General features: G+C 57.0%; 1 protein-coding gene across 6 annotated transcripts in view; it reads left to right on the forward strand.

Moving 5' to 3' along the window:
* The window catches only part of CLN8 (CLN8 transmembrane ER and ERGIC protein), a 48,784-nt gene that overhangs the window by 5,804 nt on the left and 20,665 nt on the right, over positions 1-22,315 (forward strand). The window contains exons 1-3 of one of the 6 annotated variants that reach the window (XM_045055172.1): positions 163-317; positions 6,922-7,592; positions 9,620-10,986. In XM_045055172.1, the coding sequence (XP_044911107.1) occupies positions 7,050-7,592; positions 9,620-9,934 (858 nt within the window). In that variant the 5' untranslated portion in view covers positions 163-317; positions 6,922-7,049 and the 3' untranslated portion in view covers positions 9,935-10,986. Of the gene's footprint in view, positions 1-42; positions 127-162; positions 318-2,242; positions 6,431-6,921; positions 7,593-9,619; positions 10,987-14,601; positions 16,496-22,315 lie in introns of those variants that run through there. The other 5 variants (XM_045055171.1, XM_045055169.1, XM_045055167.1 and 2 more) reach the window with 5 other exon arrangements.

Raw genomic sequence — 22,315 nt, forward strand, 5'->3', positions numbered from 1 at the left:
CCGTCCTGTCCGCGCTAGGCCCCGCCCCCGCGCCCGTGGTTCCGTTCGGCCCCGCGATAGGCCCCGCCCACCGGGCGTGCGCATGCGCAGCCGTGTTTGCGGCGAGGTCGTGACGGCGGCCGTGCGGTGAGTGCCGGGATGAGGGAGGACGGTGGGCGGGTGGGCGCACGGGCAGGGGCGGGGGCCGCGTGGACGGGGTGGGCGTCCTCTCCGTCGGGGCGGGGCCTGCGCTCCCCTACGGCGTGGCCGGGAGCGAGGTCCCGGCTTGGACGGGGGCGTGGATGCGCTGCACAGGGCTCCGGCCGCCCCGCTTGCAGGTGAGTCCTGTACTTGTGCGGGGGAGCCCTGTGCGGGGGAGCCCTGTGTAGGGGAGCCCGGTGTTTGTGCCGGGGAGCCCTGTGCGGGGCCGCCCTGTGCTTGTGCAGGGGAGCCCTGTGTTTGTGCAGGGGAGCCCTGTGCCGGGGAGCCGTGGAGCTCGGGAAGCAGCAGGGCGCGGCTGTGAGTCTTCCTCAGGCAGCTCCCAGGGCCCGCTCGCTGTGCGTTATCGCCGAGCGCTTCCTGTCCCTAAACACTGGAGCTGCGCCTGTGCTGGGGTCTCCGGGTGGCCTGGACCACGTGCACTGCCTGGCAGTGGGGAGCTGTGAGAAACGGGGAGCCTGATGGGGCGCTGGATGGGCCGGTGCACCCTGCGGGGTGGTCTCCGTGCCGGGGAGACATAACTTTGCAGGAGGGATTGTGGACGGGAAAAGAGCAGGCGCCAGGCAGTATGTATCCCCGGTCCTTTTATAGGGGAAAAATTAGTAAGAGCTTATATTTAGTGAATCGATTGAATCGAAAATAGTAATGCGGCCTGGAGCTGGCTTGGAGGATTACAGGGTTTTATTTTTGTATTTACATGCTTGGTCAGATTTTCTGAATTTTGTTCTGTTCCTGGAGTCTGAATTTCTTTTGATTTTGGAAGAAACATTTTTACACACGACCAAACCATCATTCTCAAAGTGATACACACATGGGTCTCACACAGACAGGGAACACGTGTCAGGTGACTTTGGTCTCCTTGACTATGGACCCAGCAGGATGAAAAGCCGGTTCAAAAACGAGTGAATGAAAGGGTCGGAGAGGCGTGCCGGGTGAGGCAGGGCAGTGGTGAGTGTCTGGGCCCACTGAAACCACAACCGCGCACTATCTCTTCCTGGGGCCGAAAGGGGAGGATAGCCCCTTATCAGTGTCATGGTTTAACCTCTAACTTCTCTGACTGAAATGGCCGGTCCCCAGGAAAGGGTGACAGTTACCTCCCAAGTCAAGTGATCCTCACGAGGTTTGTTAAGCAGTCATCCAGCATGATGTAGAAAGCACACACCCTTCCTCATTTCCAAGTTTTGGATCAATTATCATAGCCAAATACAGAACTGCTAGTATTTGGCAGTTTAGCAATTTAGCCCCCGGTGAACTCTTCAGTGGGCGTCAGATGGAGTTCTCAGCGTCCTGGTGGCCACGGAGTCTCATCCCTGGAGACAGGGCTGACACGTCACACTGTGGCCCTGAAACTAATGCTTGTTAAATTTTTTAAAAACGGCTGGTCCAGCGCAACGCATCCATTGAAACCAGCGAATCTTAGAAAGACGAGGTTTGTAGATAGATTTTTTTTTCCCAAAAGAAAACAGCTGCAGAGAGTTGGGTGGGGGACCCTGGGCCCCTCTCTAGGAACCAGTGCCTCCCCCCTGACCCCCACAGCTCCTCAGCCACCTGGACTTGGACGCCTTCCAGATGGAAACCAAGCCTGAGGTGAGCTGTTGGGCCTCCGCTGTCCCCGAGAGGGAACAGGGACTTCCAGCTGTGACCACCCGCTAGACTTCAGCCCCCAGAAAGGAGCCCTCCAGTCTGGGAGGCGGGCACGTGGCAGTGGGACAGTGGTGACCCTAGTGTCCTCGATGCCATCTCAGAGGGATGTGATCAGGGTGACAGGCCAGGGAAAGACAGGAGAACTGGAGGTCGGCCCCACCCTGTCTGCACTGCCTTGCTGGCCCCCGTCTGTCTCAGCTCCGCTTTCCTGTTTTGTTTCAATGTCTTCAGCTGTTTTTTTTTTAAATATATATTTGTATGTATATATATGATACTGTCCTCAAAAAGGTCTAGAAGGCTCCTCACGTTTTCCATGGTATACTTTAAAATAATTTTTAAGTTTATTTATTTTGAGAGAAAGAGAGTGAGGGGAGGAGGGGCAAAGAGAGAGAATCCCAAGCAGGCTCTGCACTGTCAGCACAGAGCCAGACGCGGGGCTCGATCCTGTGAACCGTGAGATCGTGACCTGAGCCGAAATCAAGTGTCCGATGCTTAGCCGACTGAGCCCCCTCAGGCACCCCTCTGTGGTGTACCTTAAAGGACAGTGTTTTTTCTCGGATTTCTGAGCCCTGGCAGCCAGTTTCCCACCACCCACGTGAAGAGCTGGCCCGCCCCCGGCCACCTTACTTGGGCCTCCTCAGGAGCCCTGTGCCTCCGTCCTTGCCTCACGTGGTCTTACTGTCAGCGACTCAAGCATGTGGTTCTGAAACATGTGGACCCAGGAACGGGCCTGTGTTCTAGCATCCTCCAGAGGACTGTGAGTTTGGTGAGCGGATCCCTGTCTCAGAACCTCCGCTTTTCCGTTCCCTTTATCCGGGACCGTGCACGTCTCCACCCTGGAGGCACACCGAGGCCGTCCCCTCCCAGGCCCTCAGGACCCCCTGGTCCCTATGCTGCTTGGTGGGGGGCAGGAGCGTCAAGGGAGGGGCAGTAGAAAAGAGAGACTCACAGTGGCTTGCTTTGAGCGTTTCTTTCCAGCAGGATAATCAGCTTTTCTTTGATTGTGTGTGGCTCACATTTAAAGCCACTGCCGCTGTGTGCTGCCTTTGAGTTCCGCTGACCTTGTTTGGAAGAAGGAAGAGACTGGGCCACCCCACCTGAGATTTCCTGGGTTTTCACAACCAGATGGGGAGCGGAGGTCATGCCAGTTCAGTGGCTCCGCACCTGCCTCGGGGCACCCGCGTGCTTAGGAAATGCCCAAGCGTGGCCGTCCCTCCGGGGCCGTAAAGGCAGAATCTGGAGGTGGGCCCAGACACAGGCATCTTCCACGCGCGTGGAAGAGACACCGCAGGCGATCGATTGTGCACCACGGGCCGGGGCTCTGAGGGCCGTCTGGTCACATGCCAGTGCAGTCTGAATCGGTGACCACGCCTGGGCTCTCCTGCAGACGGCCTAGTCGAACATGCCTGGCACGTGGTAGGTGCCTCCTGTTAGTACCCAATGCCCACTCTCCCGCATTTATGTAGATTTTTTATTCTCACAGTCAGAAACGGGCCCAGCATGGCCCTAAATAGTGGAACCACGGTCGGATTCCACCGTTCTCATTCCTTTGGCCGTGGCACCCTGGGGTCCCTCCATCCTGAGCCCAAACTTCCTGATACAACACCTGTCCTGGCTCACCAGTGGGGCGAGCCTGAGGCTTAGAGGCCCGGGCAGAGGAGCCACAGAAGCTGGGAGCCTTGGCTAAGAGCATATTCACGCAATCGTGGCAAAATGGGAACTGTCACCCGGACCTCGTGACTGGCTCGTGGAAGAGTACAAGAAATCTTTGGGGGAGTCCATAGTTTAGCAGAGTTTACAGTTTTGTGCAGGGTGACTCTTGTCATGGTTACCATCACATGCTTGGAGGTGAGGCTTCCTTTCTACCCAACCCCGGAAATCTCTGCAGGAAGTTGACCTGCACCTGTAAGCTTCAGCCTCCCCCACCCTTGTGGGGTCAGGAGGTGACTCTCCAGAACCAGATTGTTCTGTGTGCTTTTATGAGACAGGTGTGGGCACCAGCGGACACAGAGCAGAGGCTCAGGAGAACCAGGGTTATCACACTCGTGGGCCCTGGAGACGGGCCCTGCCTGCCCCATGCTGGGCCCCATGGGGAAGTACCGGTCGGGAGACAGAACAAGGTTTAGGCTGCAGCCTTTGTTGGGGTTTCCATGGGAAAGGCAAGCAGGTCAGCGTGAACACGAGGACTGGCTCGCTTGAACGATTTCGGTGGGCTTTGGTGGACCCTGGGACGGTCAAGGCAGAGCAGTAGCGCTTCCAGGTGCAGGGGCTGGATGGGGAGGCAGGGCTCTGATGGGTTAGGTCCCTGCTTTGCTCTCTCAAGAATGGGCTGGCCTGGGAGGGGTGGGCTGCCCAGCCAGGAAGGTTTTTACGATGTCGGAGTGTGCAGGGGAACAAACGCAACACACCAGCGCACAGACGCCCAGGCGCTCTCGCCAGCCTGTCATCTATTAGACTGACCTGTGTGCACGTGCACTTGTACGTGTGTTTGGGGGCGTGTGAATCACAGGAGCAGAGAACAAGTCTGTGAAGCGGCCAGCGCAGCCCCCTCAGCGCCTTCAGTCCTGTCCGATACAGAGCACTCCTGGGCACGGGCACGGGCGATGGCACAGACTCGGGACCCCCCGGGGGAACGTGTGTGTACGTGTGTGCTTTTGTCTTTCCTCCCTGAATCGATTCATACCCACAAAGAGCCAGCCTGCCACAGAGCTTGGTTCACTCAGAAGTAGGAAGACAAATGCTTCTATGATCTTTGCCTTTGATTACAGGACCATTATCAAATCCACGGGTTCAGTAGTTAGAAAAGGTGCCTCTGTGGTTTGGGTTAAAGGAGCTAGTACTTCCTACGTCCCGACAGTGGTCACCGTGACTGTTTGGGCAGAGTAGCTCTTTTCGCCGAATAGTCGCAAATGGACAGCCGTGGCTCTGGGCTCACAGCCCGCAGTTCAGCTAGACGTGGTGACCTCCGCAAGGATGGACAGCTGGAACGCACCGTGGCCCCGGCCCAGCCCTGCTCCTTGCTGCCCAGATGTGGGTGGGAGAGCCCTCCGCTCCTGAGGAGGTGCCCTGTCTGGTGAGCCCCCTGCAGGGCTGTGGGATGTGGAAGGTGTGGGCAGGAGGGGACCCAGGGGGGACTCTGGCCGCTTTGCTAGCACCTGATCCTGGGGTTCCCTCCTGCACATTGGGGTCCCGCGCTGCGAGGCTGACACAGAACGCTTCAGAGGGCCCTTCCTCCTGTTCTGAGGACTCGCGAATCTGGCCTTGGCAGCTTCACAGACAACGCGTCCAAACTTACGTAAATGTGACCATGGGAACGTATATTCAACAAGTGTTTCCTGGGCACGTCCTCTGTGCCAGGCGCCGTATCAGGCCGTGGGGGCACAGCGGTGGGCAGGTGGCCCGGCCCCGCCCACAGAGAGCTGCTTGTCTCGTGGAGGCCGGGCTTCCAGAGGGGGCTTCTGGAGGAAAAGGCATTGATGCCGAGATCGGAAGGATAAGGGCTGACAGGTGGGGCCGGGTGGGGAAAGGACTCTTAGAGGACCCAGCGCCAGCAGGAGCCCAGAGGTGAGGGACACGGGCTGGGCTTTCAAACAACTGCCTGTGCAGGAGGGCTGTCGGGTGGGGCAGGGGCAGGTCAAGAGCCACCACCCGACCCCGTCCTGGGAGCACGGTGCTCAGACTCTGCAGGGACGCGTGTGAAGGGCAGGAGCACAGGTTTTGGTGACCTTCCTCTAGCAGTCACCACAGTGCAGTCTGTCGCGCTAACTAGTATAAAACGTACAACAGCCGTCTTCTAACGTGGAGGCGGAAGGTCCTTAAGTGTATTTTGGAAATCCAGCCAGAAGTTCCTCTTAGTCTCCAAACTCTGCCGGACTTGAGGTCAGCAACAGCAAGTGGGCCGGTTGTGAAAAGAAGAAATATTTTTTTGTTTCTTATTTCTGGGCAAAGAATGAAGTTTTGTTTTTACATTGTTACAGAGAAATCATTGGGTTATGTCAATTGCACTTACTGTTTGAGTGGGTAAGTATGTTCGTAATATCTTGTCTGCGTGTGGCAGCCGCTGGTGTAGGAGAAAAGGATTTGGAAACGGGGCAGCGGTAAGCGACACCCACACCCTCCTTTGTGTCTACGTACTGAGCGTAGGGGATGTTTTCCACGGTTGGAATCAGAATTCCCACCTTGCGTTTGAGAGCTGATGTGGTCCAGGGTGAGAGGTGGGTTTCCTCCGGCAAGGACTCGGCATAGCCCCCTGCCTGGGCGGGACACGCTGTCCTTCCCAGTGTCCAGGGCGGGGATAGGCACACACGGGTGGCCTCGTCCCTTTCCCATCCAGGCCTTGCGCTGGCTTCAGATGGGAGTGTGGACGGGCTCCACGCTGTAGGCAGGTTAACAGACTAGAACTGGGGACTTGGGTTTCCCTCCGGTTTGTAAGGACCCTGACGTGACGGGTGATGACAATCCTTGTGCTGAGTCCTGCAAACACCATCTGTGTGCCAGACATTACTGCAGCCCGTCTACACAGCCGCCCCTGCTCCTGTGCTCCCGACAGTGATTTCTGCGTGTGGAGAGCGAGCGCAGACAGTGTGAGGTCTGCACGCAGCCCGGCTGGGGCATGTACCCTGCACAGTACTGTGTGCAGCCTGTAGAGGGCAGGGCAGGGCTCTCCCTCAGGGGTGTGAGAAGCTTTCACAAAGCATATCCCGGTGTGGTTGCCTAAGTGTCTCACCCTGTGGAGTGTGACCCAGGCTGTGAGCGGGGCGTCGCCGCGGCAGAGTCCCGGATGGTGTGTGCCATCAGCCTCACCACTGCTGCCGTCCCACCTCCCGGCTCCCATGCCCTCTCCTTTCCTCCTCAGGTGCTGCCGGTGGCGCTTCCCTGCTGTGTGTGTGTGTGTGTGTGTGTGTGTGTGTGTGTGTGTGTGCGCGCGTGCGCGCGCATGCCTGCCTGCCTGCCTGCAAGCACATGAGGACAGAGGGCTTGTGACACTCCCTCTCCCAGCACTCTGTGTGTCCTGCAGGAGCAGAGAAGTGGGGGGGCCCCCATCCCGTCCACACATGTGAGCCTGTCTTCCTTCTTCAGGTCGGAGACGAATACATGACGAGCCCAGACGCACCTGCACGGACGGTGCCTCGTGGGACGAGACGCAGCGTGGGCGCCCGAGCCCTGCATTGGTCCTGGGACGCCTTTAATCCTCCGCACCTAGGACGATGACTCATGTGAGCGATGGCGGCACAGCAGGGAGCATTTTCGACCTGGACTACACGTCCTGGAAGATCCGCTCGACGCTCGTGGTCGCTGGCTTTGTCTTCTACATGGGTGTCTTCGTCGTCTGCCACCAGCTGTCATCCTCCCTAAATGCCACCTACCGCTCCCTGGTGGCCAGAGAGAAGGTCTTCTGGAACCTGGCGGCCACCCGCGCGGTCTTTGGCGTTCAGAGCACGGCCGCGGGCCTGTGGGCCTTGCTGGCGGACCCCGTGCTCCAGGCCGATAAGGCGCGCGGCCAGCAGAACTGGTGCTGGTTTCACGTGGCGACGGCAACGGGATTCTTTCTCTTTGAAAACGTCGCGGTTCACGTGTCCAACGTGCTCTTCCGGACGTTTGACTGGTTTCTGGTCATCCACCACCTCTTTGCCTTCCTGGGCTTTCTCGGCTCGGTGGTCAACCTCAGAGCCGGCCACTACCTGGCCATGATCACGCTGCTCCTGGAGGTCAGCACCCCCTTCACCTGCGTTTCCTGGATGCTCCTGAAGGTGAGTGTTTCCGCGGGCGTGGGGCTCACCTGTCCTCTCTGCCCTCGTCGGCACGACCTGGGGAGCCGGGCAGGGCCCCCTTCCCGTCTCACGTCTGTGCCACGGCTTCCCTGTGCGCCACGCTCGGGGTCCCCGCCAGACCAGGTCATGGCGTCCACGGTAACCTCTCATTTTGTTGAATTCCGTGTTACTAATTTTTTTAACGTTTATTTATTTTGAAAGAGAGGGAGAGAGAATCCCAAGCAGGCTCCACACTGTCAGAGCAGAGCCCGGCGAACCGTGAGATCACAACCTGAGCAGAAACCAAGAGTCAAACGCTTAACCGACTAGCCACCGGGCGCCCCTCCGTGTTACTAATTTTATTTTATTTTATTAAAAAAATGTTTTTAATGCCATTTATTTTTTTTATTATTTTTTTTAACATTTATTTATTTTTGAGACAGAGAGAGACAGAGCATGAATAGGGGAGGGGCAGAGAGAGAAGAAGACACAGAATCGGAAGCAGGCTCCAGGCTCTGAGCCATTAGCCCAGAGCCTGACGCGGGGCTCGAACTCACAGACCGCGAGATCGTGACCTGGCTGAAGTCAGACGCTTAACCGACTGCACCACCCAGGCGCCCCAATGCCATTTATTTTTGAGAGAGGGAGAGAGAGACAGCACAAGTGGGAGAGGGGCAGAGAGAGAGGGAGACTCAGAATCCAGAATCCAAAGCAGGCTCCAGGCTCCGAGCTGTCAGCACAGAGCCCGACATGGGGCTTGAACCCACGAACTCTGACATGACCTAAGCTGAAGTCAGATGCGTAACCGACTGAGTCACCAGGTGCCCCTGCTAATTTTAAACAAATGTTTTAAGCTTCTGGCTCCATAACAAAACAGTGGATCTGAGCTGATCGTATTCTGTAAGCCCCAGAAAAGGTGATTTTGTTTTTCTTTCTTTCAAATGTTTTTGAAACAAGGTCCAAAAGTGTATATATGAATACACACATCTTTCTGAAATGTTTATCTCATCTTATGTTAACACTTGAGATCTACCCTTTTAACCAGTTTTTAGGTAACGGTATTATTGCAGCTCTTTTGAGCTTGTCTCCCGTTGCGTGGCCGACACTTCACGTCTGGTGATAAGTAGCTCCCTGCCGCCCTCCTCCAGCCCCGGGCGCCCGGCATTCCACACTGATCTGTGAGTTTGACCATTGTAGGTAACTCATGTCGTGGAACCATGTGGTGTTTGTCCTTCTGCGACGGGCTCGCCGCTCTGAGCATCATGTCCTCAAGGCTCATCCACGTTGCATATCAAAGAATCTCCTTTTTTCAGGCTGAACAGTTTTCCGTTCTGTGTGTACAGCACGCTTTCCATGTCCGTCCACCTGCCGCGGGGGTGCGGTTGTCTGCGTGTCTCAGCTGTTGTGCGTCACAGGGAAGGAGCTAACAGTTCTTCGAGATCGTGATTTCGGTCATTTTGGAAAACTACTCAGAAGTGGGTTTGCTGGATCATAAGGTAGCTCGGTGTTAGAAAGTAAAACCTCCGAACCATTTTCCACAGCGGCTGCCCCATCTTCACTCTCCCCACACTGCCAGGCTTCCTGTCTCTCCACACCCTCGCCAACACTCGTCTCGTGTGCTTGACGACAGCCGTCCTGACAGGTGCGAGGCGGCTCCTCCCTGTGGGTCCAGGTTCCGAGTGATGCTGAGCATCTTTTCATACAGCTGTTGGCCTCTCTGGAAAACGGGTCAAGTCCTTAGGCCATTTTTTGAATCTGATTTTTTTTTGTTTTTTACAATCGAGTTGTGGTTCTTCATGTATGTTGAAGACTAATCTGTTATCAGTTATGTGGTTCACGGATATTTTCTCCCACTCTGTAGGTTGTGTTTTCACCCCAGTGAGCGTTTCCTTTGCTTAAAGCAGGATATTCGTTTCATGCAGTCCCAGTTGTTTGTTTTTATATCTGCTGCCTGCCCTTGGTGTCTATCCATGAAATCATTGCCAAGACCAACGTCATGAAGGTTTTTTCCCCATGTTTTCTTCCAGGAGTCTCAGCTTTGGGTCTTATTTTTAAGACTTGAGTCCATTCTGACTTGCCTTTTGTGTCTGGTGTGGGAACGTGGTCCCATTTCGTTCCTTTGCGCGTGGCTGTCCGGTCTCCCCAGCAGCACCTGTCGAAGGTACTGTCCTTGCCCCGTTGTCAGAAATGGACTGACCATACCTGGTGAATTTCTCTCTGGGCTCCGCGTTCTGTTCCATTGGACCGCGTGTCAGTGCCGGGCAACTTTGATTAGCTTTGAGATAGAGTTTGAAATCAGGAAGTGTGACGCCTTCATCGTTGTTCTTCTTTCTCAAGAGTGACATGACTATTTGCGGTCTTTTGTGGTTTCCGGTGAATTTGAGAATTGTTTTTTCTGTTTCTGTAAAAAAGCATCGCGATTCTGGTTGGGATGGCATTACATCTGTAGATCACTTTGGTCAACTTTCTAGTGCACTTTTCTGTTCTTCACCGTGTTCTCAGCTCCTTGATTTCTGTCTGGTACTTGTTTTTAAACATTTTTCTGTCTGGCTTGAAATTCTCGCTTGTGGTCATGCGTGTTGTTCTCGTGACTTCAGTGAGCATCTTCGTGACAGTTGTGTGTAATTCTCTGTCACATAAACCCTTCAGTCCCGTCTCACCAGGGGGTGCTTTTGGAGGGTTCTCCTTGTTCCTTGGTTCAGAGCTCCCTTGCCTGGTCCCGCTCCCGGCTCCGTTGCTGTCTGTGCATTAGACCAGGAGGGCACCTCTCCAGGTCTGCACACACTCCTCACACGGGACACGACCCCGCTGGTCAGCCTGGCCCCAGGCTCTGGGGCAGAGCAGGCCGCTGTGGGGTCGACCAGCCAAGCCATTGCCGCTGCTCCCCATGGGCAGCCGGGCTCTGCCGGACTGTCAGAACTCCAGGACCGGCGAGCTCGAGGCCAGTCCTCTGGAAGCCCCTTGAAAAAGTTGGGGTGCTGGGCGCGTGCCGCAGCTCCTTCCTCCTCTGGGGTCTCTTCCCGATCGTGTGGTGCAGGAGGGTGCTCTGAGTGCCCCTCCCGGCCACGGCGAGCGTGGGCTCTCCTGCACAGGGGCCTCTCCATCAGTGTCGCATTTCTCACGGAGGGACTGTGTGTGTGAACGGTTGCTAAATCAGTGTCTGTGGGGAGGGCGGATCCAGGCTTCCTGCCGGCCGTCTCACTGGCGGCTGTCACACATCGGGATGGTTTTTTCGTGTTTTTGTTTCTGAATAAGGTTGTTTAGGACCTGGAATTGTTATCTGTGTATTTGTTTCCTTTATGTTTTTAAGAGCGTGTTTTTAAATTTTTTTTTTTTCAACGTTTATTTATTTTTGGGACAGAGAGAGACAGAGCATGAACGGGGGAGGGGCAGAGAGAGAGGGAGACACAGAATCGGAAACAGGCTCCAGGCTCTGAGCCATCAGCCCAGAGCCTGACACGGGGCTCGAACTCACGGACCGTGAGATGGTGACCTGGCTGAAGTCGGACGCTTAACCGACTGCGCCACCCAGGCGCCCCAAAGAGCGTGTTTTTAAAAGATGTGTGTCGTCTGTCTACATCTTGATTCTTATTCTGAGATCAAGATGTTCACGTTAAACTCTCAGAATTATACCGTAGCACAGATTCTGGGCATCTCGTATGACACGTTCACAGCCTGTTTTACGTGAAACTTGAAATACAGCTTTTTGTTTTGTAAACGTCTACTGCAGTCAGCACACATGGGTTGTGTCACTCCTGCACACTGTGGTAAGCTTTGGGAGAAAACAGAGAAGTAGGAAACACCACACTGCCTTCAGGGTCCTTGGGGGTCGATGCTGTACGCACACCGGAAGTGAATTAGCAGTGTAAGTGTGCAGACTTTCATACGTACCTGGCCACGTGCCCAGCAGTCCCGTCGTCCCCCAGGGCCGCCCCACCCGGTGCCACAGGAGGACATGGCAATAGAGGGGCAGGTGCCGTGCAGGGGGACAGGGGGCCGGGCTGGCAGGTGAACCGGGGCAGGTGCACGGGGCGCTACAGCAGCCGGGCGGTTTAAGCACCTGGACGGCTGCTCGTGGATGGGGGGCTTGGGGATGGCGTGAGGTCCTCGGACAGGAGTGATCTGGGGGGAGGCTGGAAACCGTTAATGGAGTGAAGGAGCGTTTCAACTCAGCCGAGCTCTGAACGGTCAAGGAAGCCGCTGGTCCGGGTGTGGGTCATTTTAGGTAAGGTGCTGTGACTTGGGACCCGCCCACTCACGCCACGTGGCTTTTCGGCGCTGCCCTCGTGGGTGTCCTCCCCATGGAGCGGGGCCTCCTGAGGACGGAGGGCAGGGTGGACGCTTCCCTGTGCCCTCTGGCTGTGAGCACAGCACCGGTGGCGTCGTGGCCGGGTGTGGACGGAGGGTGTGCAGGTCAGACAGGCAGTGGCCCAGCTGTCCTGTCTTCTCTGCCCCCTCACACGTGAGAACACCAGGCTTCACAGCAGACGTGGCTGCGGCGGGAAGGGACATCCCCGAAAGGAGCCGCGTCTGTCCGTGCGCTGGGACACCGTGCCCCGTGGTGACCGGCACCACAACCCACAAGACGCGCGAGCTTGGGCTGTGATTCGCGTGTTCCGAGAAGATAGATTATTAGTTATGTCAAATTTTTGTCATTTTTTGGAGGATGCTCTTAAAAAGAAGAAATGAAATCTTTCTCTTTCCTGTGCTCGGGCAGTCGGTGTCGAACGGCTTCACGGTGTCTTTCCAGACCTGTTTGTGCCCCGCCTGGAGCAGGGCTGCTGGGGTCTCCAGGTGTCTCCTTCCTCAGGTGTGCCGGGAGGCCCGGCCTCTGGTCCCCAGCATCCCCACGAAGAAGGCGGACTCCAGCCGTTGGGGGGCGCGGGCGACAGGCCTGGTTTGGGCCGTTTTCTGCGGTCTCTGCGGTTTGCCGGGCGCTGTGTACGCAGGATGGAGAAGGGGGTCTTGGTGTGGTCGCTTCTCAACACCATTCGCTGTGTCGACTCTACGGAGCAAGCAGGTCCCAGCGACAGAACCGTGCCCTAAAACGCAGTAGCTTAGGTCAGAAACTCTACTGTTTCCTTGCAGTTCACACGCTGCTGTATGTATGTGCCGCCTGACGTGTGGAAATCCTTTTAGCTTTTAATAAAATTGCCAAATTCACGCACGGTTGGGCGTCCTGTTCAAGAATCTGCCCATCTTCCAGGTCTGATTTGATGACACACTGAAGGGTGTGAATCAAGACCGAAAACGTCACCGTCGTGTAAGACGGGTTTCTATCTCAAAAGCAGTGGCCCGTTCTTAGCGTCTCCCCCTCGGCTGGGATTCCGCAGTGTGGTTTGGACTCACACGGGACTCGCACACTGGGTGATACGGTTCATCTAGGACACACCGGCCCATGACGTGAGGTGGGTGAGGTAGAAACCGTCGCTGTCGTGCGTGTGTCCTGTGCGGTGCTCACCGCCGGGAGCCGGGGCCGCACAAAGCCCTCTCTGTGTGTGTTGTTCCTGTCCCCGGCTTTTCTCGGAGCCCCGTCACCTCGTGACACTGAGGAATGCCAAAGAACGCTCGGTCCGCCAGCTTCGAGCTTTCCAAACATAACCTAATTATTCCATGGGGAAGAGTTTGTGTTTGTGATGCGAGTATTCATGATTTAAGAAGACCGCTTTTAGTGGCGAGGGAAGACTCACCACTTAGAGACTGAGGCAGGGAGGCTGTCTGCGGGAGGCCCGAGGCTCCGGCCTCATGAACCCGCGTGCCTGCAGACGGACAGTCTGTTAGAGCCTCCACGGGGCTCCCAGTCTGTCGGATTCTTTTCTCTCCTCCTCTTCCCGTAGGTGCTTTGCTCTACACCTAGAGGAAATTTAAACTCTGCCGGAATACATAGAATGTTCCTCTGGGCACTGTTTACACCTAACTTAACTCTCAGCAGTACCAGAAAACATGCCTGGGTGTGTCCGATCTGAAAGTAGGAGGCCATTCACATTTCTTGTGGCGTTAGTTTTGGGCCAAGCTCACCGTATTTCAGACAGCAAGAAAATTTCTTGTCTTTCTCACTTTCTGTGTCCTAAGTCATCATTTCCAGGGAGTCTCCTTTTCCTTTGTCCGAGCCATGATGACACTTTTATGACCTCAGAGTTAGGATTCCTTTCCTGTTTTTTAAAAACAGACTCACTCTTGGAACTTGGTTTGCATCCTCCTCAGGGTGGCTCAAGTAAAGCCTGATCCCTTTCCTGAGGTCTTTTCTGCTGCCTGCTCTTGGGGCCTCTCTGCCTCAGACTGCTGACTTTCCTTGTGCAGAAGCAACACAGTGTCCCCACCCGGGGAGGGGCCACCTGTGGCCCGGAGCTCCCGAGGGAGATTGTGCAGCTTGGGGTCAACGGAGACGAGGTCGGAGAAGCTGGTGTGTGGAAGGTCTGAGGGGTGCGGGGATGCGGGGGTGCTGGATGTCCTCTGTCACCTGGCTGGGCGCCCACCATCCTGGCACCGGAGTGGCCTGGTGCTGGCCAGGTCCCGCCTTCGCGTCCAGGATCTGATGGGCCATCTTCAAGTTCTCTGTTCGGTTTTGGCTACAAGTCTTAGAAACTGGTTTTAGTGTAAAGTTAGAGTAATTTTAACGAAAGTCCACTTGTGCCTGCGTCCGTGGGCTCTGGGGGTAAAGGACCCAAGATCAAACCAGGAGGTAAGTGTATATCATCCTCAGCCTCCCTGTCCCCAGAGGCCCTTCTCCCAGGGCTTGCTGGCGGCCAGTGTGTGTGACTCAGGGTTAGAAAGGAGACTGAAGTGAGACTGGAAACAGGTCTGGCCTCGGCTCCTGGGAGCACGAATCCGGGAGCGGACGGCCCGCAGACGGGTGGCCTTGCTCCGGGGCGATGCCCCCGGGAGGGGGAGCGGGGGAGGGGGGGCACGGCTGTTGCGGGCACAGGGGCTGGGCGCACCCGGGTGGTGAATTCGTGGTGGGCGTGACGTCTGGGCGGCCGCGTCCTGACGCGTGTGCTCTGTCCCGCAGGCCGGCTGCTCCGACTCCCTGTTCTGGAAGCTGAACCAGTGGCTGATGATCCACATGTTCCACTGCCGCATGGTGCTCACCTACCACATGTGGTGGGTGTGCTTCTGGCACTGGGACGGCCTGCGCAGCAGCCTGCACCTTCCGCACCTGGCGCTGTTCCTCGTGGGGCTGGGTCTGCTCACGCTCGTCCTCAACCCCTACTGGACCCATAAGAAGACGCAGCAGCTCCTGACCCCGGTGGACTGGAACTTCGCGCAGCCGGAGCCCGGAGGCGGGCGGCCCGTGGGGGCCAATGGCCAGGTGCCGCAGAAGAAGGGGCAGTAGCCGCTCGGAGCCCAGGGCCCCGGGGCGCAGCGGCTGCTGTCCACGGGCTCCGCCGCAGACTCCCGCGGAGTGAGGCAGGGACCGCGCTGTCCCCGGCGCTCTTTCCGAGTCACACTGACTGTGCTGATTTCCCGGTGGCCGCAAAGGATGTGCAAAGCCCGGCTTTGCCTCTGGGGGCACATTTTTGCTGTCGCGACCCTGTCGCCTGCTGTGGTTTGCTCCTGCGCGCCTAACCGTGTGCAGCCCTGTTGACCATCAGGGAGGGCGTCACGGTGGCGGCCGGGCCACCTGTCCAGGAGGAGGGAGCGCTCCCAGTGCTGGGCGTGACTTGTCATCAGCAACCCTCCCCCGCCCTCCCTCCCCCGCCACCGTGGCCGGCAGCATCCGGTCTGTCCGGTCACACGGTCAGCAGTTTGTGTGTCCTATCTGGTGGTGGTGACCTTCTTAGCCGCAGGGCACTGTCCTCGGACAGACAGGGTCCTGTTTGGGCCCCTTGTTAGAATCTCCGTGGATGGAGAGGCCAGCCTGGCTGCGGTCGCGCCATCTGGTGGCGAAGCCGCGGGCGGGCCCCGTGCAGGAGTGACCCTCCCCCCCTCGGGGGACGGAGCCAGCCTGGTGGGTGCGTGTGCTCCAGTGCAGGCTGTGGGGTCGCGCAGCAGGGGATCTCCAGTAAAACCAGAAGCGTGTATTCACACTCTCTCGGTCACTTGGTAAAATAAGGTAGATGTTCGGTAATCAGACCTGTCTGGATTTTAGAGCCATTTTCAACGGACCGAGTTGCCGGTGTGCTTCCCAACCAGACCCTCGTTCCGTGGCTGGCGTTCCTGAGGGTTTCAGGGCCGGGCACTGGGCGCTCTGCCCTGCGAGCCGCGGGGGGCAGGCATGCCGCCTTCACCTGCCCCCTCCTCGGGAAGGCGGGCACCAGCCTAGCACGTGTGCAGGGAGGTCTGGGGCCCCCCGCTTCCAAAGGTCGCTTAGGTGCGTGCCTCCACTGTTAGCAGAGATGTGTCCGCCGAGTAACGGCCTCTCCTGTGAAAGTGAGGGTCCCTCCGCCCCGACTTCCTTTAGTCCGCGAGAACAGGCACCCAGTAGGTGTTGTGTAACAGCAAAGTGCTGCAAAGGGGGTCATTCCAGCTCACGAGAGGTTTCAGGGGACCGCCTTACTGTGGGCAGTGGGGGACACACGTACAGACATTTGATTCTGGCCTGGGGTGTGCAATTAAAATTAGGTTTATTTATTTTTTTTTTGAAAGCCTCTTTGACGTCTTTGCAAAAAACATGTGTTTATTGGTCACGGAAACGTCCGACTCGTGTTTAAGTGACAGGGCGCTCACGGCGGCGATCTTGGTCACTGCTGCTTCGGCTTTATGCTTAGGTCAAGATCCGTAACACCCGTTTATCTCCTCGTAAGGAGTGATTGAAGCCTCAAAGGTACCCCGCAAACCGCGTCCCCGCAAAGACCACTAACTCACGATCCTGCGGCCCCCACCCCTCTTGTGGAACAGACGTAGCTGGTGTCTTCCGATGGCACAGAAGCTTAATAAAGTAACTTATGTTTATGGACCCAAAAGGATGTCCGTTCTTGTCTCTCCATACCGTTTGGTCGGTGTGAGTCATTTGTCTTGGAGACACTGGGTGATGACCCATGTCTGTTCACACTTCAGGTTAAAGTATAATATTTAGCTTTTTACATGACCCACATCAGGATTTGACCTTCCCAGGGCTCCCCCCTTACACCCCACGTCTTTATAACGACGCAGTAGTCGTGTGTGGGGAGGGAAGGACCAGATAGCACGAGAGCTTGGCCCGTGCACACTTTCGTGCTCCCTCTGACCAGGGACCTCCCACAAGGAGCAGCAAGGCAGGCGTGTGCGTAGAAGAGCTTTTTGAACCCTGGTGATCCAGGACCCACACACCTTTATCGCCCAGGGGCTGGTAGGGCCTTCCGGGTTGTAGGGAGCTTTCCGGGCTCCGCGCCAGGCCAGGCCACCCGGCACCGGCTGTGGCGTGGCTCAAGGCTGCCAGGACAGGCATCTGCAGCTGGACGTGCGGCGGGGGAGCCCCGTGTGACTCCCACGCTGTCTGCAGAGAGGGCGGGTGGGCGCTGGACAGGGGAGTGCACGTAGCAGCCAGAAATTCTGGAATCTCAGGGCGCCTGGGTGGCTCTGTCGATTGACTGTCTGGCTTCACCTCCGGTCACGATCTCACGGTCAGTGAGCTCGAGCCCCACGTCGGGCTCTCTGCCGTCAGCACAGAGCCTGCTTCAGACCCTCTGTTCTCCCCCCCTCTGTGCCCCCCCATCCCCTCTCTCCCTGTGTCTCAAAAATAAGTAAAAGATTCTTTAAAAATAATAAAAAACTGGGGCGCCTGGGTGATTCCAGTTTGGGCCCAGGTCACGATTCACAGTTTGTGAGTTTAGGCCCCGCATCAGGCTCTGTGTTGGTATCTCAGAGCCCGGAGCTTGCTTTGGATCCTGTGTCTCCCTCTCTCTCTTCCCCTCCCCTGCTCACGCTCTGTCTCTCTCTCTCTCTCTCTCTCTCTCTCTCTCTCTCTCTCTCTCAAAATGAATAAACATTAAAAAAAATTTTTTTAATAAAAAAAATAACAACCTTAGAAATCCTGGAATCTCGAGAAATGGGAAGATCTGGCCACAGCAGCCTAGACTCACCTGCCACAGGTGTCGGAGGCAGGAGCCAGCCGTGCCCTCCAGCGTGGCCCATGGGGAGGTTAAGTACCATCGATTATCGCTTGTCACCGCACTCCGTGCTTTGGCATAGACACACTTCTCTGTGCACAGGCCGTGTTCTTCAGAACGGCCTTGGCCGAGGGGTGGCGGGAGGGAAGGACAGTGGGCCAGCGAGCGTCTTCTCTGTGGAAGGAAGACGGCCCCGGCCCTGCTCGTGTGTGTTCCCAGGACCCCGCAGGCCGGGAGGCCGAGCCCCCGCCCCCTTCCTCACTCCTCAGACCCCGGGGTCTCCCCGCAGCTGGCAACCACTGCCCTGTGCTGGGTGCTGTGCTGAGTCACCTGCAGCTTCTCACCGTCCCTGCGCGAACGACCCCGTGCCGGTGGTCCTATTTATGCCAGGCACCTGAGTCCCGGAGGCTGCCTTCTTGCTGGTAGGTGACGGGCTGGGACGCAGCCTTTCCCGTACTGGGGCTCACTCCTCTGGTGTCAGAGCCGAGGCTCGTCGTCGTGCGGTCCGCTCAGAGCGTAGGACAGCCCCTGATGGAGCCCCGTCCCATGTTCACGCTGTCCTTGTGTGTGTCCGTCCACGGCTGACTGCACGTCCCCGCGGTGCCTGGCGTGGGCCAGCCGCTCGGCCACAGGGAGCCAGGGAGGGGACAAAGCCCGATGTGGATGAGAAGGGCTCACCAGCTTGCGGGACGGGTCGTGGCGGATCTTCGTGGGAAAGGCAGGGTTGGGAGGTAGCTCGGAGGTACCTGGCAAGGCCGGTGGCCGTAGGGGACATTCTTGGTGGGGAACCCGTCATGAAAGCTGGCTCAGCTGCGAGAGGGTCTCCTGCTTCCTGGAGCTCGTGGAGGCCCCGGGGGCGGCACCCGTCAGGGTCCCCGAGCCTTCTCTCTGCCTCGTGGGTGTTGGTTTCAGTGTGTCTGTGTCAGCTTGCTTCACGGCACACGGAAATCGTGTTAAATCTAAGTGTTTTGCAAGGCGAAAAACTTTCCCTTATTCCATCGTGTGAGCCCTCGAGCAGATAAAAACCTTCCCTATTCCATTGAGCCCTCGAACAGACAACAGCAAAACGGAGAAAGCTGCGTCATCCTCCCTTCATGCGGTCAGATGTCAGGATGGCCCTGGCCTACAGGTCACCGTCACGTGTCCTGGGGACTTCTGGGTCCCTTCCTGACCCCGTAGCCTCCCGTTCCCACTGAGGCAGGGTCGTGGCACCTGTTAAAACTGCTTTCAGATGCACGTGACCCCCCAGCCTCCCAGGAGGAGGTTGCAGGGGTGAGTGGGGCCAGCCCCCAGTCGGAGGGCCACCCCTGGTGTCGGGGATCCGAACACCTCCGTCCTCAGGGCTCCTGAACCCGGTGCCCACTGCGCGTTCACCCTACTCTGTCCCTGCCACACCGAACTCCTGGAGCTCCTGTGCTGGCAGGAGGGGTGCGGCTGTGCACACGGAGGGGGCACATGCGGGCCGATGCCTGCCGCCCGCAGACTGGTTTCTAACAGTGAGGGTGCCGCCCACCTAAGAGTGAGTACACGTTAAGGGTCCCCAGACTCTGGGGAATCACCTCACCTCTGTCTTTGCTCAATCTGTTTTGCTCTAATGGGAAAGCTTGCTGGTTCAGTATTTCTCCTTTTAAATAAGTCTCCCCTTTGTCAGAAACTAAAACACACGGTGATATGTGCTGTCTTTTCAGCTTGACTAGAATACAGCGATGGGAGGAATTGGGGAATCTCTGTTTTCTTCCTCCTACTGACTCAGAACACAGAATGTTCTGGAACCGACTCCCAGGTATCCAGGGTCTGGTAGCCTTCCTTTCGCGTTGCCCGAGTGCCAGCGTGGAGGTGAAAGACGCCGCTCCATTCCTTCTGAGGACGGCGCGGAGCCCCAAGCACAGGCGCCTGGCCTCGCGGAGACACCGTCGGACGAGATGGGAGCCTCACCTCCGCCCTGGGAGCCCCGCCAGGGGAGTGCAGGCCTCTGCTCACTGTGTAGCTCTTCGCGTTAGCACTGTGCTGTTTTGTACCGGGTGGTGTTCACTCTGTGCCATGGAAGCCTTCGTGTTGTGGAGCGTGTCTGCATGAAGCCCGAACCCCCAATGCGATGGCATTTGGAGGTGACTGGGGCAGAGCCTCCGTGATGGGAGTAGGACGCTTATTGAAGAGTCAAGAGACCAGCCTCCCTCGGGACCCTCCCGGGTGCTACCCAAGTCCGCCACCCGTACGAGGAGCGCCAGAGAGACCAAGGACAGAGGCAGGCCACTCGGGCTCCCTCCAGCCAGGTCTTAAGTTTCTATCGAGAGGGGCCTTAAGTGGGTCCGGTCACGTATGCCTACCGTGCAGCTGTTACCACACCGCATCGTTCTCTCAGGCTGTGTCCCTGGAGCAGGAGGGAAGCAGAACCCACATCCAAGGGCAAGGGTGGGGGTGAGGAGCCTCCGAGCGCCCAGCTCACAGGTCACCCGGCAGTGGTTACGTCTTTCCATAGACCTTCCTACACCCTCTCCTGCTCTCCTCAGGTGAGGGTACAGGGGAAGACAGGCAGTGGTCCCAGCAGGCACGGAGTCTGCCAGCACCGTGACCTTGGACTGCAGCCTCCTGGTCCCCAATGATCGGTCACAGCAGCCAGACCTGACCTAGACGCTTGGGCCTCCCGTCAACATTAGTGGTTCGTGTCCGCAGCCCCGAAGCAGCCGAGAGACGTAAAAAATTAAGCCAGAGTTAGAGTCCTCAGTTATTCCATGTCAACGCCTTTCAGCTCAGAATTGCCTGCTGACCCATAACATGGAAAACGTTTACAGCACCTTGTAACTTTCTCAGTATTTACCTCGCCCACTTGCAAAAATCTATAAAAAGCAAAACCAGCATCGTCAGATGGCACATTTCAGCCACAGTTTCACTTGTTTATATTAAGATAACCCTCGGTTCTTGCCCAAGAAATTCCTGAGCCCGTTTGGTCCACCCCAGAGATTTTATTTCCATGCCGAGCAAACCCAGAGTGCACAACGTTGGGGCCAGGGGTGCTTTGTGTGTAGATAGCCAAGGTTAGAAACTTGGAGGCCCACCACGCTAGGACCCCCATTTTACGTCTTCTGGTGATGGCTTGAGTATGTCAGATCTAAAACATGGAGTCACTTAAAAAAAAACAAAGCTCAGAAACATACCTCACTCATCAAAGCGATTTTCTACATTCTGATTTCAGAGTCCGTCATGGAGACTGTGGGTTGTCCCCGTCCCCGTGAACCTCCGTCTGGGCATTTCCTTCCCAGGTGAACACGAGCCCCAAGAGCAGAGGCCCTTCGCCCCTTTCCTGCCTCCTGCTGGCCTCAAGTGCAGTCATGATCCCATAAATGTACCTGCCCTTGTCACAGAGGGGACAGGCACGCGGACCAGGGATGGCGGGACAGACAGCCCTGTGGCCTCTCGCTGCTGTACGGCCCCGGGCCACCTGCGTCCGGATCGCATGTCAGGTGAGACAGACACGCTGTGTCAGCCCCAGAGCTGCCGTCCCGATAGAGCGGGTCAGCCAGGGGACACTGCTCACGCGTTAACCTTCAGAGTGTCCATACTCGTGTGTCTGGACTTCATCTGGGGCTCAGGTGTAATCAGCCCTCGCGGGAGGACATTTCCAGTGTGAGACCGTAGACCTTTCTCAAAATCATCCCTGTTGACAGGAGGAGAGACGGCAGGCGCCCTGGGCCTGAGCCCCTCGTCCCGACGCCACGGCCCCAGAAAGAAGCTTTTTTGTTTCACGTGTGTTACTCAGTTCATGTTTATTTTTAACTTTCTAATTCGAACGAATTTCAGACTTACAGAGAAGTTGGGGAAACACTGTGTGCTGTCCCTCCTCCCTGCCTCACCACACACCCCTCGGCCCCACGCCGCAGGGTGCGATATTCCTCAGAATAGGGGTCTGGTCTGAAGTGACCGCCATAGAGGCCCCAGGACGCTCAGCACAGTGAACGCATTTGAGGGATCTGCCGTTCGCATCCTGGCCTTGCCAGCTGCCCCCACATGCCCTCTCCCGCCACCCCTCCTGGCTGGGGACACGGCCGGGGACACAGCTCTGCTGGCCGCTCGGCCTGCTCCCGTCCTTAACGACATTGGTATTTGTGAGGACCGGCAGGCATTTATGTTAGAGGACACGCCTCCGTGCGGGTTGGTCTGATGTCAGGATTGGACCAGACCTTTCTGGCTGGAAAACACGTACATGTTGCTGTCCTTCTGGCGTATCGGGTCCGGAGGCACCGGTCGGCCCCTTGCTGGTAGCGTTAACTTCGGTCACCCGATCACGGTGTTGTCTGGGCTGTGCCACGCACGTCGTATCTCGCCCTCCTTGTCTCAGGTGACGTGCGGGGATGGGTCGGGACCGTGTGTGTCCTGTATCTCCACGGCACCGCCTCTCGCTCTGGCTTTACCGTCCACTGATGCCAATGCGATGCTTGCTCTCCCGAGTCCACTTTTACCGTGATGGTTGCAGACCGTTAATCTCCTGACACCATTGTTCCTTCTGTAGTCGTTTGCCAGAAATCCGTCTCGAAGAAGAGACTAACCTTCTTCCCATCTTGTGTTCGTGATCAACATGGGCTCATGGCTTCTTTGTGCTATGAGTTTATTCACAGTAATTTACAATGCACTGTTCTCCGTGTACATTCTGATGCTCAGATCGCCCCAGATTGTGAGGGGGAGCCCCTCGCACTGGTC

The sequence above is a fragment of the Felis catus genome, chromosome B1 (assembly GCF_018350175.1).
Source record: "Felis catus isolate Fca126 chromosome B1, F.catus_Fca126_mat1.0, whole genome shotgun sequence".
NCBI lineage: Eukaryota > Metazoa > Chordata > Mammalia > Carnivora > Felidae > Felis > Felis catus.